This window comes from Chelonoidis abingdonii, chromosome 20 (assembly GCF_003597395.2).
Source record: "Chelonoidis abingdonii isolate Lonesome George chromosome 20, CheloAbing_2.0, whole genome shotgun sequence".
Taxonomy (NCBI): Eukaryota; Metazoa; Chordata; order Testudines; family Testudinidae; genus Chelonoidis; species Chelonoidis abingdonii.
The window spans coordinates 2,144,441-2,158,427 of record NC_133788.1 but is presented as its reverse complement, the minus strand read 5'-3'; the positions used below and the strand labels follow the sequence as shown (position 1 = coordinate 2,158,427).

Sequence of the window (13,987 nt, the reverse complement as noted above, 5' to 3'; positions counted from 1 at the left end):
CAACAGGCCCATAAGATGGAAGCATCATGGGAAGGGCCATTCACGGTCCAAGAGCGCCTGGGAGCTGTTAACTACCTCATAGCATTTCCCAATTCCTCACTAAAACCCAAAGTGTGATTCGCAAGCAATTGGTCAGGTGTTGGGATCAGAGTTTCACTGACAAGCAGACTAGCACCGCTTGACCAAAGGCTGCATCATCTCTAGCCTGCTGAGTGATGGCGTAGTGTGAGGTAAACTTGTGGATCAGCAGCCAGGTCATATTCTTTAGATGTCCTGGATTGGGAGGTGAAGGCCTCCTCCGGTAGTTTTAATTCCTCCTGTGGCTATAATCTTGCCTCTACTGAGGATGCTGTGGAGGATAGCAATGGCCCATAGGCTTGGGTGCATAGCGTTTCCGAGCCGGGGCTGGGGTTTTTAAAGTAGCCCTTGAGTCCTTTAGACTATGGAGCTTAGCATCAGTCTGCTCCAAGAAAAGGGAGTTCCGGGTAGGTACTGAATAATCTGTTGGACTTCATAGGATAGTCCTGAGGACTGAAGCCAGGAGCTCCTCCTCATGACCACTGCTGAGGCCATGAATCAGGCTGCCAAGTCTGCCGTGCCCAAGGTGGTCAAAGCTAGTCCTGGACTCCAAAGGTAACAGTTCCTTAAATTTTGTCATGGCCGACCACACATTAAAATCATAGTGGCCCAAGAGGGCTTGATGATTGGCTATTCTCAGCTGGAAGCCCCGCCTTGAGTATACCTTCCTGCCCAGTAAGTCCAGTTTCTTGGCCTCTTTTGCCTTGGACAATGGCCCTTATTGCCCGTTTCTCCCTTTCATTAGCTGCCAGGACAACCAGTGAGTCCGGTGGAGGGTGAGTAAACAGATCCTCATATCCCATGGGGGGCACAAAATATTTCCTTTCCATCCACTTAGCTGTGGGGTGGAGGAAAGCAGGAGTCTGCCACAGAATCTTTACAGGCTGCAAGATGGCATCATTTAAAGGCAGGGCCACCCTTGACAGACCCAAGGGCACAAGTATGTCTATCAGGGCATGGGCTGACTCAGAGATTTCCTCAGCCTGTATTCCCAAGTTCTGGGTGACACAATGCAGACGCTCTTGATGAGCCCTACAGTCACCTTGCGTGGGCACCATGGTCATCCCTGCCACTGCCTCATCTGGGGAGAAGGACAATGAAGCTTGTACCAGAACCGGGCCTTGTACCTCCTCGGTTGCCCTGTGTCCCAGTGCCAACCTCAGCATGAGGAATCAAACCCCTTTCAGATGGGGAAGGCAGAGGCACTCTCACCTCCAATGGTGTCAAGAGCATCTGGAGTGGAAACCTTGGAACAGATGGATCACCTAAGGATACCAGATTGGCATTTGCCATTGTGTCGATGACCACGCTATCAGTACGTGTCCTTGTGCCATAGCTGCTGGGTGTCTATGGTCAGCTTGGTACCTGCTCCTCCGGGAGGTGTACGAGTCTGCCTCCAGTTCAGAGCCCAAGGACCCACTCCTGGGTGATCACGGTGGTGTGATGCTGCCATGGGGATTGGTGCCATGATGGAGAGCAGTGCAGTGAGGGAGAGCTCAATGGATGGTGGTGCCACGCCATCATTGCTGGCTTGCCCTCTATTGGCACCTGCTTTGATGCTGAAGCATCCCGTGGGGCTGGAGCTGTCATCAACAGTCCACAACCTGAGGGGGATGGTGGCACTGGGAGAGCAAGGAGGATCCTGGCTGCCTCAAAAGCCTCCAGTGTCAATTGTAAAGCCAACGCTGTATCCCATTGATGGCTCTCTCTAGGCAGGGAGTCCACCAGTATCAAACTCAGTGGTCCCCTTCCCATGGCCAGAGTCAGTGGTGCTGCATGGTCCGTAGGCACCTCAGAGTGACCCGCCACAGGTCGCACTCTTTCTGTGGCCTTATGTCCTGGGGTCAGAGAGTGCCCCTGGTCCAACTTCTTCTGTCTCTTTTTCAGCACTGGCAATGGGGAGCGGTGCCGGGAGGCCGGAGTTGGCGCTGACTTCTTGCATACCAGAGAACCATGGCGGTACTGGGGAGCAGAGTCTTTCATTGGCACCGGGGATGCAGGGTCACCGTACCTCTCTCAGGGAGGCCAGGGCACTTCTGACCAATACCAACATATTCGCTGCCGATTCCACCTGTGGGTCTGAGGAGGGACGAAGTGTTACCTCCATGAGGAGGAATCTAAGTCTATTGTCCCTCTCCTTTTTTGTCCTCGGCTTAAAAGTTCTTACAGATCTGGCACTGATTTTGCACGTGGGCCTCTCCCAGGCACTTTAGACAACTATCATGCAGATCATTCACGGGCATCGGTTTGCAGCACCCCGCACACTGTTTGAAACCCTGAGATCGAGGCATACCCCAGGAGCCCAAGTTGGGCTAGCCCCGCAGGGTGGGAAGCACTTCTATTGACACTAGGGTACTTGACTACGTGCTAACTCATTCTAATTCTAACTATTTACAATCTATTTACAGAACAAAAATTTACTGAGGAGAGCACCCCAGAGGAACCGAGGGGGCAGCAGGGTGGCAGGTTCCTATATACCACACCATGAAGGTGCTGATCCATGGGGCACAAGAGCTGACTCGATGGATACCACTGGGGGAAAAACTTTCCAGCGATGGGGCACGTGGCGCATGCACACCTACAGTGGAATGGACGTGAGTCAGCACTCGACAACTGAATCGCTTATTCCCTTAACATTGAAAAAATCATTCAAATTGGCTTGCATGAATATACTGAGGATATAAATCTGTCTAAAACAAAGGGCAAATGTAAACACCAACATATTGACATGGAGAGCTCTAGTAGGAGCCACAATCATGGCTCACAATGGTAACACCCATTGTTTCATGGGGGGGGGGGGGTGTTGTGGTGTGTGTGTGTGTGTGTGTGTGTGTGTGTGTGTGTCTTCTTTCTGTATTTTCCACTACATGCATCCAATTAAGTGGGCTGTACCCCATAAAAGCTTATGCTCAAATAAATTTCTTAGTCTCTAACGTGCCACAAGTACTCCTGTTCTTTTTACGGATACAGACTAACATGGCTGCTTCTCTGAAAACAATCATCAGTGTTAGCATCACTCTTTGGTCTGATCTAGAAGAGGGAGCTCTCAGAACCCTGATAAAACACACACAAATAAGGATGAAGAACACTTGAAAATGGAAATAAATTTTGTTTTGAGTCGACTGAAAATGTTTTGGTTGATTTGAAATGAATCCAAAACATGAAAAACAATTTCTAGTCAACTCAATTCAAAACTTTTTTTTTTTTTGAATTTTCAATTCAATAAAAAAAATTAATGTTGCTGTGGTTCAAATCCAACCTGCTTTTTCTGAATGCTTTGATTCAGCCCCTAGAGCGAAGCTCTGTTCCTGAGTGCATCGAGAATGCCAGACACCACTGGGGTGGGGCTATGTCGTGCAACACCCCAGGGCTGTAACGAGTGTATTGGGAGCTACTGGCCCAGGATAAGTGCAAGGCAACGTCTTAAACCCTTGGCACCAGTGGCTGCATCATGGCATTACCAGCTGTCAACTCTTTGAGAGAAAAGTGTGATGCCTACAGCTAAGGAGTCAGAAAGAGTTCGGGTAAAGCACTTTCGGTGAAGTCCAGGCTCCAATGAAGCTAATGGCAAAACTCCAATTAACTTCAATGAGGCCAGGATGTCACCCTCCGGTCTTAATTCAACCCTGGTGTAAGGAAATGCATTCCCCATTACGTCACGAGAGCTGCACTCACTTATGCTGCTCCCCACTTTGACCTTATGATCTTTTGTTTCCTTGTAACTGTAAAAATCATTAAGTTCCTCTCTGTTCTTTCATGATGCCAGGTTCAGCCACGTCTCGTTCCATCAAACCCACCTTCAAAGAAGCCATCCTCGTCCACGTCCCCATAGATGTAAATATACTCTCCAGCAGTCAGTGGGAGCTCTGACTCCGGGTTCTCATTAGGACCATTGAAAGGATTATAGCTGAAACACATGAAACAATCAAATGTACTTTGTACAGCAACTTGCACTGGTCACACTAGATCAGCTCGCTGGTCCACTGAGGCTGGTATCCTGCCTCTGGGCATAGCTAGTGCTTCCGAGGAAGACCAAAGCATAGCTGCTTCCTGGATCCTTGGACCCAAACTTTTTGAGTCCATTGGCTACCTCCTGGCCCGGGCCTCAGATCCCATGGTACACACTGGATCCATTCATGCTGAACAAGTAATTGTCCCAGGCCATTTGGAACTAAGAGTATTTTGTGTCTTTAAAACTGTACTTGCATATCCTTAACAGTAAACGTATATACATGCTTGCCCATAACTGCCTTGGGTGTCAGAATTAATGTTTCACAATCATTATCAGAGCTGATCAGAAAATGGTGGTTTATTCCATGGAAAATTTTGAATTTTTGCTGAAAAAAATTGAAACTGAAACTTCAGCCAAAACCAGAATATTTTTGGTCAAAAACTGGAAATTTTAGTTTTCCAGCTACACACTTTTCAGCTTTTAGGCTTATGGGTTTTTGATGAAAATGTGACATTTTTCCCAGAAAGAAGGCACTTTCACAAAAAAATATGCATAACCAAAATCCCAATTTTCATAAACAAAACAGTTTCAAAGTGAAATTTTCAGCCGGTCCTACAGGTTATACAACTTGTGAGTTTGTAACCATTACTTTTGTTTGTATAGATCCTTAGCACTATAGGTATTCCCAAACCGTATCAGAGGCACGCTCCATCTACTCCAATATCTTGTCTCCAACAGTGGATAGTGCTAGATGCTCATAAAAAGGAGCAAAAAAACCCAGAGTGGACCATTATGGGATAGCCTGATCCACAGATCAACCCTAGAGCCAAAAATCCCCCCAATTCTTCCTTCCCTTTACACAAAGGCCCTTGTGTATAGTTCAGTACCTGTAACGAGCTAGGAAGACTTGGAGTTTTGCAGGGCCTTGGCTCTCTGACTCTGGAATCAAAGAGATGCTATCAACATCCAGTTCTTCCATTTCACTTGCAGTGTCCACCTAAAGAAACACAAAAATAAGGAGAGAGGCTACAGCTCTGCATAAAGGAACAGTGGCACAAAGCTCACAACAGCAGTGCAGCAACAGAAATCTTATTTCTGAGCTGGTGTGTCCAGTCTGATGACACCAGTACTATACTACACACAAAAGCATAGAATGGTTAAACTATCTGTAGGAACTGCTCTGGGGAGCTAGAATTGGTAACAGATGCACATTCTTGGCTCCAGGACATAAAAATATACCTAGTAGTCAGGGGACTAAATCCACAGTCCAAGGTAGATATGAAGGAAGAGGTGATAGAGGACCTCGAGAGGTCGGGGGCAAGTTCCTGGTAAGAAGCCTGAAACCTCTGTCATCCCTAGCAGCTGGGAAAGTGCCACCCCTGGATCCTGCTCTATCTTTTGTAGCCATCTTTGTATATTAAGGGTGAAATCCTGGCCCTATTTAAGTGTATAGGAGTTTTGCCATTGTCTTCTCCTATTGAGCATCTCATGTCTGCCCACATCTAAAGGCTCCACCCCCAACCAAAGGGGAGGAGCTACTAAAACCAGAGCCCAGATGAGTTCAGGGGACAAATAATGAAAAACAGGGATGGAAGTGAGGTCATATGGTCAAAACCAGGGAGCCAGCGAGGGATGCGGAGCAGAGAACCCCAAACAGCGCCCACTGCTCCTTAAAGGCATCCAGGGAGCCCTTGGATGCAGCCCAGAGAAACTCTGCCCAGATGCTGATAGAAGGGAGGAGCAGAAACAGACCCCACAGTCACAGAGAACCTCCCCATCCAGCATTCTCCTCCTGGTATGGTGGACAGCCACCTTTGCCAGTGCCAGGAGGTGTTTGATGAGGAGGTCTCACAACTTTGTGAGGCCATAGACGGGATGTGTGTAGATCAGGAAGTGCAGGGAAAGGGGCAGCCAGAACCTGAAGAGAAGGTTCTGGAGGTGCCAGAAAAGGGGCTGCAACCTGGCACATTTGAGGTAGATGTATACCAGGGTCTCCCTCATGCCGCAGAAAGGGCAGGTGTCAGGGAGGGGGTGAGCCGCGCTAAGTACACGTCCATGCTCACGGCTCCATGAAGAACCTGCCAACTAATATATATCCCTGGCAGGCCATGGAACCGAGGTGGAATACAGACTGGCCCACTCTCAGCCTTTTATACCTGTGCAGTCCCCTGCCTGCTGGAAGGGTGAAGGAGCTTTCTCTTTTCTTCTCCCCTCTTGAGAATCTCCTGGATGTTGCAAGTGGGGAAGGTCCTGCCTGGTCTACCTCCGATGGCCTCCTGGAAGCAGTGAGGAGTGGTGGGGAGAGATCTCTACCCTTGCCCAATCTCCATTTCTTCTGTCTGTCAAGGTGTTTATCCCACACCCAGCATCATAGTCTTTAGGTCTTCCTTACCCATAAAGAACTCCTGTGCCTACACCTGGCTTTTGGCAACAAAACAGCAGTAGCATACATACTGCAAGGTCACTTTTTTCGGGGGAAAAAACGCCTAGATTTGGCGACAAAAAACTTCCCTTCCCTTTACAGTTGACAAAAGGCCATTGCAGACACCATGGGTTTTTTTAAATTTTATTGGCCTCCAGGAAAGTATCCCACAATTCCCATGCCCTGGTCAGCGGTTTGAACTCCGCTGCCCTGAAGCCAACCCACCCCTCACCTTTGCAAGCCCTGGGAATTTTAAATCTCATTTCCTGCTTGCTGACTTCCCAAAGGAGCTTCCCAGGTGAGCACAGCTGCCTATAGCACCAAACGTGCGCCCACTTGGACCACTGCTGAGTTGTCGGATCTGATAAGCACATGGGGAGAGGAGTCTTCAGTCACAGCTGCAAGTGACCTGTAGGAATTGGGACACACATGAGCAAATTTCTTGAGGCTTGTGCGAAAACAGGGACACGCAGCAGTGCAGAGTAAAGATCAAGGAGACAAGGCAGACATATTGGAAGGCATGGGAAGCAAACCATTGCTCTGGCAGTGCACCTAAGACCTGCTGCTTCTATAAGGAGCTGAATGCTATCCTTGGTGGTGACCCCATCTCCATTGCGGATTGCCCCGTGGATACTTCACATGCAGCTGAAGGAGGGGGTAAATTGGAGGCTGAAATTGTGGATGAAGAAGTTGAACTAGAGCTATAAGTAGAGGCATTGCCAGCAGATCGAGGGATGTGATCATTCCCCTCTATTTGGCATTGGTGAATACACTGGAGTACTGTGTCCAGTTTTGGGCCCCACACTACAAGAAGGCTGTGGAAAAATTGGAAAGAGTCCAACAGAGGGCAACAAAAATGATTAGGGGGCTGGAGCACAAGACATATGAGAAGAGGCTGAGGGAACTGGGATTGTTTAGTCTGCAGAAGAGAAGAATCGGGGGGGATTTGATAGCTGCTTTCAACTACCTGAAAGGGGGTTCCAAAAAGAGGATGGATCTAGACTGTTCTCAGTGGTAGATGACAGAACAAGGAGCAATGGTCTCAAGTTGCAGTGGGGGAGGTTTAGGTTCGATATTAGGAAAATCTTTTTCACTAGGAAGGTGGTGAAGCACTGGAATGGGTTACCTAGGGAGGTGGTGCAATCTCCTTCCTTAGGAGGTTTTTAATATCAGGCTTGACGAAGCCGATGATCTCCTGAGGGCCCTTCCAACCCTGATATTCTATGATTCTAGAAGAGGATGTGGTGCTCTCAGTGGGGTCGCCCAGTGGGGCAGGCAGCCAGGAAGTTTTCTCCACTCCAGAAGTGCTCAACAGGGAGCAGGAAGCAGATGAAACACCAGATAAGTTGCTGTGACTTGTGTAAGGAATGGAAAAGTGGGAGGCAGGTAGTGTTTTCTGTGAGCTGGACATTGCCCTGTGTAGCTAATCTGCACAGCCAAGCAGGGTGTCGATGGACATCGAGACCTGCAGGGAATCCGCCAGAGAGAGGCTCTGGAAAGTTTCCAAGAGGTACGTGTTAATCCTCTGCCGCAGATTCCAAGGGATTGCAGCCTTGTTAGTTCCCCCATTGTAGGAAGCTGTCCCCTGCCATTTAGCAACCACTGGAACTGGGACCAAAGCGGAACATAGCTGAGCTGCATACAGACTAGGGTGAAAGCCCCAAGCATTCAGCAGCTGAGCCTTGGTTTCTCTGGTCACCCTCAGCAACGAGATGTCAGCCAGCAGGTTGGCCATCTGTGAAAAAGTGTGGGATAATTTTAGAATGAGTTCCCTGCAAAGCTGCCCTGCAAGCGGTGACCTTTCTGTCCGTACACACAACTCCTTCCCCACACTCCGGAAACTCACCATGATTGGGGTGATAGCGGAGCTGTGTGTCTGCCTAGAGTCTCAGAGAGAAAGTTATTTCTACTAGCAAAATGCCCTTTTTACTAAAATGTTTCAGTTGTTTGCTGGAATGTAACAATCCCTCTTCGGTTCAGCACAGACCTTGAAGAACACTTCACACACCCCCACGGACCAGCTGCGGCAGATAAGGAAAAAAACCTAGGCACAGCAAAGAAGGCATGTTCCACAAGGTTATACAGCGTGATGACAGACAGACCAGGGAATGGAAAGAGTGCTGGGAAGCCGAAAGGCAGGAGAGAAAAGAGAATGCTGCTTTTGCTAGGCAAGCGACAGAGCGGATGGTAAAAGTTATAGAGGACCAGGCAGAGATGTGCAAGTCATTGATACAGCTGCAGATTGAGCAAATCCGTATTCGAGCGCCACTGCAGCAGATTCACGATTCTTTGCCAACCCCAACCCCCTCTATGCTTACACATTCTTCACAGCACTCTAGAGTTTCCCCATCACTCCACCCCCTCTCACAGCTTGCACAATGATAGTTGGAGCTACACACACTTGTGAGGTTTTACACTTTTTAACAATAAATAAAGGCTAAGGTATTTAATAGTACAGCATTTTTATTCTATGTTCTACAAAAGCGTATAGCAGGGTTTCTCAAACAGTGGTCGCCGCTTGTGCAGGGAAAGCCCCTGGCGGGATGGGACAGTGTGTTTACCTGCCCCGTCCACAGATCCAGCTGATCGCGGCTCTCACTGGCCGTGGATCGCTGCTCTGGGCCAACGGGAGCTGCTGGAAGTGGCAGCCAGTACGTCCCTCGGTCCATGCCACTTCCAGCAGTTCCCATTGGCCCAGAGCAGCGATCTGCAGCCAGTGAGAGCCATGATCAGCTGGACCTGCAGATGGGGCAGGTAAACACACGGACTCAGCCCGCCAGGGGCTTTCCCTACACAGGCGACACTGTTTGAGAAGCCCTGGCGTATAGCAATTAATTCACTCTCAGGAACAGGCTTCTAAAGCATTGTGTTTCATGGATCTTGGGCCCCAAAATTGTACATGGATGCAACAGGGAAGCAATTCCGAAGCCGACATGTGTTAGTGCCCCTCATTGTCCAAGTGGTTCCTCAAAGCCTCTCTGATGTTAATAGCAGCCCTCCGGGCTCCTCTGACAGCCCTGCATCTGGCTGTTCAAACTGTGCAGCCAAGCGCTCTGCCTCAGTGTTCCACACCTCAGCAAACATTTCACCCTTAGATTCACACAGATTATGCAAAGTGCAGCACGCGGCTATGACGACGGGAATATTATCCTCTGTAAGGTCTAGCCTGCCATTAAGACACCTCCAGCGAGCTTTCAAACGGCCAAAGGCACAGTCGGTGACCATGCGGCATCTGCTCCCTGCTGATGTGCAGGTGCACAGTGTAAGATTTCATGAGCCAGGGCTGTAAGGGGTAAGCGGGGTCTCCAAGGATCACAATGGGCATTTCAACATCCCCCACTGTGATCTTGTGGTCTGGAACGGAAGTCCCGCCTGCAGTTTTCTGTACAGGCCGATGTTCCTAAAGATGCGTGCGTCATGCACCAGCCTGCATTGATGTCCATGAAATGTCCCCGGTGATCCACAAGTGCCTGCAACACCATGGAGAAGTATCCCTTCCTGTTGATGTATTCAGAGGCAAGGTGGTCTGGTGCTAAAATTGGAATGTGTGTGCCATCAATGGCCCCAACACACTTAGGGAAACCCATCTCTGCAAAGTCATCCACTATGTCATGCACATTTCCCAGAGTCATGGTCCTATGCAGCAGAATGGGATTTATTGCCCTGCACACTTGGAGTAATACAGCCCCAACTGTGGACTTTCCTACTCCAAATTGATTTGTGACTGACCAGTAGCAGTATGGATTCGCCAGCTTCCACACAGCAATTGCAACATGCTTCTCTACTGGAAGGGCAACTCTCAATCTGGTGTCCTTGCGAAGCAGGTCAGGGGCCAGCTCAGCACATAGCTCCATGAAGGTTGCTTTACGCATCCTAAAGTTCTGTATCCACTGGTCGTCATCCCACACCTGCATGACAATGTGATCCCACCAATCAGTGCTTGTTTCCCTAGCCCAAAAGCGACACTCTACCATAGGCAGCTGCTCTGTGAATGCACAAAGCACTGATAAGTTGCTGCCATCCATATCACACTCGGGTGCTGGCGATTCATCCCCTGCTAGCTTCGTGAGTAACTGTGCTGCCATGCATGATGTCCTCACGATAGCTAACAGCGCATAGGAGAGAAGTGTGAGATCCATCCTCTCTGACTGCAGGTGCTGGCGCACACTACAAAAGAATGAGAGTTGGAAAAACGGCGCAAAAGGAAGCCAGAGACCTTTGATGGGGTGGGACACAAAGCAGTGCATGACGGTACACTTTGCACATCCCAGGATGCGCCGCGCTCCGTTTCCACATTCCCACAACACCTAGCGACGGATGGTGTCACCAGGCACTGTGGGATACATATCCACAGTCCATTGCTCTCGCTGTCAACAAAGGTGCCCTGAATGTGGACACGATCTGTCGACAGAGGGAGCAAATGTAGACATGCTTTGGCGACTTTGCTTTTACTGATTTTTTCTTGGCAACATGAGTTTCATCAAAAAAACTTGCCAGTGCAGACAAGTCGTTAGTCCTCTAAACGCCCGGGGGATAGGGGGCAATCCCCTCAGACAGGGCAGGAAACGTAAACTAAAGTTCTTTTTCTTTTTTTCCCTTTAATCCCAACAGAGTAAAAAATAAAACCTAACTATTAAGGAGAAAAAAAAAACCCAAACAACTACTATTTATGCTAATGATGCAGATGAGGAAGGGCTGACTGCTTGCTCCTTTTGAGGCCAAAGGCAGCTGAGAAGGAACTGGGGTGGGAGGGTTCACCGAAGCAGTGCTAGATAGCATTGGGGCAAAAATCAGTACTTGGCCCTGCTAGTGAAGGCAGGGGGCTGGACTCAATGACCTTTCAAGGTCCCTTCCAGTTCTAGGAGATTGGCATATCTCCAATTATTTTATTTTTATTGAGGCACACCACGAGGGAGGGACAGTGCATGTGCAGGCTCAGTGGACACTGCTACCAAAAATCTCTGATTGGAGGTACAGGGGCACAGATACACCTAGAGTGGAACATCTGACAAAGTGGGTATTCGCCCACGAAAGCTCATGCTCCAGTACATCTGTTAGTCTATAAGGTGCCACAGGACTCTGTTGCTTTTTACAGATCCAGACTAACACGGCTACCCCTCTGATACTTGACACCTAGAGTGGAGCACCCATAGGGACACTACTTGACGAAGACCTGGGTGTTCATTTGTAACTGCTGCCAATACACTGTTCCCAGCCCTCGGAGAGAAAGCAATGCCCCGGGCACTAGCTGTTAGATGGACTGGCTTGCTGGAGATAACAGTGTAAGGCAGGGAGCTGTGCAGCCTTAAAATCCTGGTCAGCAAGGACCTCCCAAGAGAGGTGGCGGCTGAGAGCCAGAAACCTTAAGTGAGTGCCCTCTGGGGACCATGGAGGGGGAAAGTCAGGTGCAATCACCTCGAAACTGAGATACAGTTCATGCTCGGGGAATCTGGGTTCCAATCCTAGCTATGACTTTGGGTACATCAGATGATCTGTTTGTGACTCAGGCACCCTGTCAGTACAATGATATTTGTTCACCTTGTAGGAACGTTGTGAAGTTCAAAGGACTAAGAGAGATAGTCAGCAGGAAGGGTGCCTAGGACTCAGGCTCTCCTGGCTCTCAGCCCTGAACCTACTCTGCTAGGCTAAGAGAGTACATCGGAGAGTGGACATAGCATCAGAAGAAGAAAGAGACACTCTCTTACCAGACCTAGATTTTCATGAACTCCCCTAGTGATCTAATGGGAACATTAAATAAGGGAGGGGACAGGACTGAGCCCCACAGGAATCCATACACGAGACCTACTGGGCAGAGGGAGCAGCTGCCATCACATCTCTGAGATCTGAGAGGGAGGGGAAAGCAAAGTCAATATAACCTGTCCGCATCTGCCGTCACCAGCTCAGCAGCCCTTCATGATCTCCTGCACCAACAGCTGCTAATAAGTCTAACAGCAACGTTTGCACCAGTACGTGCCCCTCTTGGCTCTATGCCAAGGACAGCAGGGCATGGGCACATGCCTTCATGCTGCTAAACCACTACTACAAACTGCAGTACTCAGATATTGTGTGGCAACCCAGGGCTGTGAAGTCACAACAGAGACTATCCAGAACTAAACACAAATTGAAAACACTCAGGAAACTTGCTATACATTTCCCAGGGCTTTTCTCAGGTTGTCTCCATTCCTCTCAGACTGCAATGATCTGTACAAATGGCCGTCACAGGATGTTGCCAAGTGAAGAGGGAGCAAATCCCTTCAACAGTTTTCTGCAAGTTTTCTATTATTTTTCCACAGGATTCTCTAGTTCCCAGACACAGGTTTAAGAGGTAGCTGCAAGCGGAGAAAGCAGAGCTAGTAAATGCATTGATCCCAACGTGTGCTTATCCCCCGCTGGGTAATGACAAGGGACACCAGAAACAGCACTGACCTCTGGAGTGGGGCAGGACTTGGGACTATTCTGCATGGATTCTGATTTCGAAGAGCTTGACTGGGACTCCAGTCTCTTGACTTGCTTCTGAGATGTGGCAACAGCACCTGAGACTGGAATTTTGATGACACTGGACATGGGATCAGGGATCTGAGGTAATGATTCCAGCTCTTTACTCCCTTCATCATGAATCTTCTTAGTGCACTGAAGAGCAGGATGTGCAGGGGCATCTGGATCTGAAACCAAACATTCCATTTGTTACTCCAAGCAGCAGCAGCAGAGCAGAACAAGAGGTGCTGTGAGCACCAGGGTGCTTGCAGTGCAGACACACTCTATTGCAGGGATCTACCCAGGGGTTTAGCTTTGAGCTGTGGAAACATGTTCAGCCCTGATTCTCCTTGCACTCACACCAACAGCAGTTACATTGAAGTTACCGGATGGAACTGATATAAGGGAGGGAGGATCAGGTGCTTGACATGCAACACTCAGCCCTGCATGCTGCTGTGGGCCAAATCCTCTGCTTCACTGAGGTCCACTCTGCACAGGAGATAGGGGAACTATTAGGGAGCTCATTAGGGCTTGTTGAACCTGTGGGCTTGTCTGCACCAGCCCCATTGTGAATTAACTTACACGCCAGGATGTTAACAGGCCACTTCACCTTGAATGGTTCCTTCGAACATGAGCTGACTACTTACGCTAAACAATCTGTTCCACCTTGTGACACTGTCTCAGACTGAAGAAGAGCTCTGTGTAGCTTGAAAGCTCATCTCTCTCACCAGCAGAAGGTGGTCCAATAAAAGATATTACCTCACCCACCTTGTCTCTCTATGGCAGTGGTTCTCAACCCATGGCCCATGGCCCACTTGCAGCCCAATCACAACACCGCTGTAGCTCATATGACATCCTCAGGGCCATACAGGTAGTAAAAACGGTTACTAACCTTCTCATAACTGTTGTTCTTCGAGATGTGTTGCTTACGTCCATTCCAATTAGGTGTGTACGTGCCCACATGCACAGTCGTCAGAAGGTTTTTCCCCTAGCAGCACCTGTCAGGTCGGCTCTGGAGCCCCCTGGAGTGGCGCCTTCGTGGCAGTGTATCTAGGTCCCTG

The 13,987-nt window shown here is 49.1% G+C and overlaps 1 protein-coding gene across 1 annotated transcript in view; it reads right to left on the bottom strand.

Annotated features, from left to right (window-relative positions):
- The window catches only part of TSPOAP1 (TSPO associated protein 1), a 181,227-nt gene that overhangs the window by 52,228 nt on the left and 115,012 nt on the right, over window positions 1-13,987 (bottom strand). The window contains exons 13-15 of the mRNA XM_075059526.1: window positions 12,879-13,114; window positions 4,918-5,027; window positions 3,876-3,985 (exon numbers count right to left, since the gene is read on the bottom strand). Coding sequence (XP_074915627.1) covers window positions 3,876-3,985; window positions 4,918-5,027; window positions 12,879-13,114 — 456 coding nt within the window. The remainder of the gene's footprint in view (window positions 1-3,875; window positions 3,986-4,917; window positions 5,028-12,878; window positions 13,115-13,987) is intronic.